The 6434-nt window shown below is 37.8% G+C and overlaps 1 protein-coding gene across 1 annotated transcript; it reads right to left on the bottom strand.

Moving 5' to 3' along the window:
- Positions 1–493: 493 nt before the first annotated feature.
- Positions 494–2422, bottom strand: LOC148720900 (melanocyte-stimulating hormone receptor-like). The gene has a single exon (XM_088739390.1). It carries the CDS (start codon positions 2285–2287, stop codon positions 1352–1354), a length of 936 nt encoding a protein of 311 aa, XP_088595516.1. The 5' UTR covers positions 2288–2422; the 3' UTR covers positions 494–1351.
- Positions 2423–6434: the final 4012 nt, after the last annotated feature.

Below are 6434 nucleotides of genomic sequence, written 5' to 3'. Positions count from 1 at the left end.
TGGTCTTAAGGTTGTGGTGAAGGAGATCTTATTGAAGAATTTGTTTCTTGACGGTAAAACAATTTTGATTCCTTCTTTCTAAAATAAAGCACTTGACGTTACCGTCGTATTGCGATACGAGCCGGTCAAAACTAATGAGGAAGTAAGAAACTTGAATTTGTTCAGTTTAATTGGAAAAATTACCGGCCTTTACTTTGCTTTTAACTCACAAATTGTCTCCGTTTATTTGATAATGTAAATACAAGGCACATCAATGAAAGCTGAAAATAATTGGTATGTTTCCCATTTAAAAGGTTTTCGCGGCAGAATTTTTAAAGACTAAACGCTAGTGACAAGGATGATGACCAAAGCAGGGTTCCATCACGTACATCTCAGAAGAAAAACAGACATTTCTTTTGACAGGGTAAGCAGTTCATATAAGGAGTCTTTAAGAAAAGGGAACTCTAATGCGGAAGATTTTTAGGTAAAACAGTAACCAATTTATTTCTCTACTGTCAACATTCGCCACTCCCTCACAGCTTTTCTAGGCAGTTCTCTTATCCTAAGTGCCGTTCACATGGAATCATCCTTTTATCCGCAAAGGATACCTGGAGTTTTTTTTTATGTTTAAGGCGAACGGCCAGGCTCCCGCGAGGGTGGTGCAAGTTTAACATACGCAGGCAACAGAACCATCTTTATATATTCATAAGCATTACAGAAATTTTTCTGATAACAAGACAATTTCGAAACTAAATGTCAACCAACGCAACTCGTTTGGTAATATGGCGTCAATGACATGTCGCTTCCTTTAAATTAGGAAAGGAACTTTGAAATTAAAAAATCTCTCAAACTACTCTTTGAAGTTTTACCTAATACTTTTATATTTCTAAAAGAAGATTAATCATGAAAGTAAAATGCATGCATATCTTTCTTCAATTATACCTTACTGTATTCATGATCATTGGTGGCTAGCTAACACGAACAACAGTCTTGCAAAGATATGGTTAGTGTTTCCATTGCCTTTCTTTCAGCTATTTGCATGGTGTACACAACAAGCCATTTTGTTATCATGACTACTCGATTAGACGTGAGATCCCCACAGAGCTTTGCCCTACAGAAATGAAAAGTATTGTTCGATGATTGACATAAATCGGCCTAAAAAATATAAATTAACGGGGGAAATATTTATAACATAAAAAACAAGAATTAACGGGCAAAATATTTACAACAGACTGTGTACATGCCTAAAACAGCAGTATTATTTGAGCCCTCGATTTCTTCCAATCTACTAACATATTTGATGGGCGTTTTCATGCAACAACTGTGTAATCACTTTCAGCTTCGAAAGTACTCTTTATAAGTTGAGGAGTACCTAACTCCATGGACAGCAAAGTGCTTGTCTGATTGTCTGCTTCACAGCTTGTCTTACGTCACTTATCTTCCAGCAGTAAAGGAACGGGTTTAAAGTCGAGTTAAAGAAAACTAAGGCAATTGCTACTTCCCATAATACTACTAAGTCTGATGAATATGTTTTACTGCAAACGACTACAACTGTCAGTATAAAATTTGGTGCATAACAAACTACTAATGCTAGCTGCACCCACAATGCACTGTACACTGCCTTTTTGTATCGCGCCATGTTCTGGGTATTTGGTTGGCTCGGCTGTTGTTGGACAGGATCTTGTACTTGAGCCTGATGACGACTGAGACCCCGAAAAATTTTTATATACGAGGCGACTGAAATAACAAGGCAAGATGGTATTAATATACAGAAATACAGAATGGGTATACGGTAATCTAATGTGTAGCATAAAGCAGCGACAATACATACAATCCAAAAGCTAGCTATAATGATGTATGTGCGTTTCAAAGTTACAATTTGTCTGTATCTCAGCCCCAACAGCAGGGCGAGAAGTCTGTCCACGCTTATGGCCGTCATCGTCATCAAAGACACTCCACATAATGTATAGCCTGTGAGGGAGGAGGCTTCAAATGCGTATCGACAAAGATTCCATTGTTCGTGAGTCACAGAAAGCCAAAAACTAGCAACGAGAGGCTGCGCAACAAGACCAACCAACAGATCAGTTGCTGCCAGACAACGATACAAGAGTTTGGACGGCGGGTGAAGGGAAGACTCTTTGTGAAGGGCAACAAGGATAAGAGAATTGCCAAGAAATGCTGTGATGGAGAGGAGAATGTGGACTGTTAGGAAAGAAATTTTTGATTCTTGTTGAACCAGAGAGGGGAAACAATACAGTTCTTCAGATGTCTTGGTCTGTGTTCCACCTCCAGTGAAATTTGTCGACATTCTTCTGTTTTCTCGTTTCCTTTTTCTTGGACTGAGGTTATCTGGGATTGCAACGAGAAATATTTCATCTAAACAGCTACAGAACAATACTTCCTACTTAGTAATCATATAACCTCCTTATCATTGTTTATTCGTTTGAAAAACGTCTGAGAAAGAAAAATAAAGAAGATTCAAACTAAGGATGTCCAACCCATGTCAATCAGCTCAGGTTTTCGAATGCATATAGTGATTTCAAATTAATCGGTATGGACACCTCTGGACGTAGATACAAACTTATTCTAAAATATTTCAATTCAACTGTGTAATTTATAACCTTTTGTGGCTCTTCCACCTCCGTTTCGTCTCCGACGACACTAGGACAAAACAAAAGAACAAACAATTGCTGCCGTTTCTTTCTTTTACATTTTCTATTTGTTCTTCTCCTTTCGCCAACAAATTTTAAGTGATTATCTTAGATATGAGATATAAATTTAGCCTATTGAACTTGTCAATTACACCAGGTATGAAATAACAATAAGGGGCAATTGTAGAGACATCTTTTAATATTTCTCCTCCCATTGCACAGTGCGACAAACAAACCCTCTTTACTTGGATCAACTTAAGTTGATAGGAAGCTTATTAAGTGCCATATAGTTTGTGTGGTGAGTTGTGATATATGTGCGCTTCAAAGTTACAATTTATCTGTAACCCGCCCTAACAGCAGGGCGACACGTCTGTCTACGCTTATGGCCGTTATCGTCATCAACGACATTCCACATAATGCACGGCTTGTGAGGAAGGTGGCGTCAAATGCGCATCGACAGAGATTCCATTGTTCGTGAACCAGAGGCACCCAAACAGTAGCATTGAGAGTGGGTGCCTCATGGATGAGATAGTAATAACAGGAAAAAATAGAGACATCAGTATTCAGTATTCAGTATTTATTACACGACTCGGGCAGTCAGAGGGCCAATAACTAAAATCAACGAATCAAAATGCTCTATTGCCGGTCAATATTCTCTCAGTATTGGACCGGGCACTGTCCCGAATGATCTCGAATGATACCGCACTTGTGTCCCTTTGAACTTCAGTCGTATAATAAATCTCTTATTAACCAAGCTTGCTCGGGACCGTACTGGAAGAATATCGGCCCTCGGTCTTTTTTGTACGGACCTCGCTGCACTCGGTCCTTACTGTCAAGACCTCGGGCCGATATTCTCCCAGTACGGCCCTCGCGCTTGGTTAATATGATATATATATCTTATTAGACGTTTTGTTGTGTAGTATCGCTGAGTATTTTTACGAGTTCTGCCTTAGTTTGACGAGCCCGTAGGGCGAGTCAAAATACAAATAACGAGTAAAAATACTCAGCGATACTACACAACAAAACGTCTAATAAGTTACTTATTATCCAACACACCAAACTGTTATTTCAGTGCGGGCGAATTTCGCGGATATTTATTTACGAGGAGTGCTTGACAGAAGTATGCGAAGCGGAATGGAATTGGCGCGTTGTTGTGTTGCTGTTTCTATTTTCTTCATTAAATGAAGAAATTTTCTGGTCGTCAATCTGTTTTTCTTCGCTCGATTCATCTAATGAACTTGGATCTATATTTGCCAGCCATTCTGACTCTTCGTCGTCGGAAATATGATTCAAATTGTCCGCCATTTGTGTTTTTTTTCGTTACTACAATCCAATTCTTCGCTTACGCGATGCGAGTAACCTGTTTAACCGGTACTCTACAATAGACGAGTACAAATATCGCGTGATATTTGTACTCGTCTATGGCGTTATTTGTACTCGTCTAGGTGTAGTTGGATAATAAATATCAGTATTTTAACAGTGCGATAGATACCCAACTCTTTTAAGATAATCGAATTAATTTACCTCTAGATACCTTGATAAATTTGGATCAAGGCTGATAGTTTCTAAAGAAACTGTTAGGGGCTGCGCCAAACCTGCATGTCTAGTATAAGCATGATTTAAGATGTATCAAACACTGCTGTCATAATTTTACTATGGCATAAAAAAAACCTTTCTCTTCTGAAGCGAAATGTCTCAAACAATGTAGATAGTACGCGTAAATGTGAAATATTTCTTCCTTTGTTTACATTTTGCTCCCGAAAATCAATTTCTAGCGAGCGATCGAACATGAAAAGAGAAATAATAACATACCCTTTTCTGAAAAGGAGATTTTAAATGAAATTCTACCAAGCGCTACCACATTTCTTGAAGTTGAGAGGCGGTATTTAGGCGAGAAAATGTTCTTCAGCATTTCGTGACTTCATAAACAGTTGCTTTGTTTTTTTGTCTTAATGTATTTTTGTAATCGCATCTGAAGAGAGATATTGTTTCCTTGACAGTACCTGCCAGGCCACGATCACGTAAACCTGACTTTGTTTAATTACACCTAACCAGAAACTTGAGTATTCGTAGTGAAACGTTATTAACTCGGAAACTATTTGAACGCAAACTTCGTAAATGACAGCCTATTACCGGTTTTTTTTCTTTGCGCCTCACATCCGACTCAAATTGGAAACGGAGACAATCACTCGACAGGTAGGAAATACCACATAACCAAATTAATGCTTTGGGCCATTCCACTTATTTTCCTTCAAAATTCAACCATGCCCTCCCGTCAAGCTATTAAAATTATTTAGGATTATCCCTCTAACAAATCATTCAGTCACGTGTATGAGGGCGTGATGACACTTTTTTAATTATCTCCTCAATTTGACAGTACCTGGGATGAGGTAAAAGCTTGGTTGTTACATGTACACAAGTTTTCATGTATGCGGCAGGTGCTTGTACCCTAACTTTCTTCGTGTGCGTAGAATCTTCACAAACATTCTGTTTTAATAACAAAATCATTTAGAGTCGAGGTCGGAAATCGATCGATTTAGTGCTACGACTGACAATAACAGTGATGCTGTTAATAGTAGTGTTTAATATGATAACATTATTGATAAATATTATGACAATAATAATGATGATAATAATAAATATAATAAGAAGAAGAATGTAAATTATAAACTAAAAGCCATGGTATCGTTCAACATGTTAAACTTCAACTTTACTTTGGACCTTTGTTTTAATATCAAGTACTATAATTTTACTTTGTCACTTATAATTGATTATGGCCATTGATTGATTGATTGATGTTAGCATGTTGGCATCAATAGAATACGGTATACAGAAATTACAGAGCGAGGATCATGACAAATCATACAACGTATAAGACTTTTACTGAGGAGTTTTACTCTGTCAATTTGAAAAACTTTGAAATGAGATCAATTTTGAATAAATACGGTACATCATATCGTTTTGTATCCTGGTAGTAAACATCGGACTAAATTAATAAGCCACCCCCACCTCTACCACGCCCCCACCTCTTATAAGCCAAGCCCCCAAAGTACCTGAAATACCCCCCGGGGCTTAATAGAGGATTTACGGTATATAGGACGTCTGCGTTTCGATTTTTCTGTTTTACAGTGCTCGATACATTAAAGTAGAGCGCGATGCATGTTGAGTTTAGAAACTACAGAGACAACGCTTTCACCCTACAACCCTATAACTCCATGGACAAAGTGATTGTCCCATTGTTTGCTGCTTGTCTTACTTCACTTATCTTCCAGCAGTAAAGCAAAGGGTTTAACGTCGAGTTAAAGAAAACTGAGAAACTTGCTATTTGTCTAAAGAGCACTAAATGTGGTGGATATTGTTTGCTATGAGCGATCACAAATTCTACTAAATTAATCGGTAGGGAGTAAACAACTTTATTAAGTTTTTGGTACAGAAATTGTTTAAAACATACGTTATAAAGGTTGTAAAACTCTTAACCTATTAGAAATACTAATTGTTTACAAAACATTGTACTCAATAAGCAACTGACGCATTGTACTACGTCACACAATTAACCAAGAATTAAGACTCTGTAACAATTGCATGTTGAGGCCCCTGAGGAAGGCAAATGCCGAAACGCGTCGAGTCTTGATCATGAATAAAGCGTTGAAAACGGAAGCCCATTCTCCTTTGTGTGAGTTATATATATATTTAGTATAATTTCACAGCTGAGCAAAGAGTTTCCAGCGATCTGATTGGTCGAGTGGTTCCTTATATGACGCTATATAAACCGCTCCACGCGGTTTATATTGAACAATTATTCGC

Source organism: Stylophora pistillata, chromosome 11 (genome assembly GCF_964205215.1).
Source record: "Stylophora pistillata chromosome 11, jaStyPist1.2, whole genome shotgun sequence".
NCBI lineage: Eukaryota > Metazoa > Cnidaria > Anthozoa > Scleractinia > Pocilloporidae > Stylophora > Stylophora pistillata.
Note: the sequence above shows the minus strand (reverse complement) of the source record. Positions and strands in the feature narration are given on the sequence as shown.

What these genes read in the sequence shown, in the direction of transcription:
- LOC148720900 (XM_088739390.1), bottom strand. Translation starts at nt 2,287, where the DNA reads ATGTCGACAAATTTCACTGGAGGTGGAACACAGACCAAGACATCTGAA.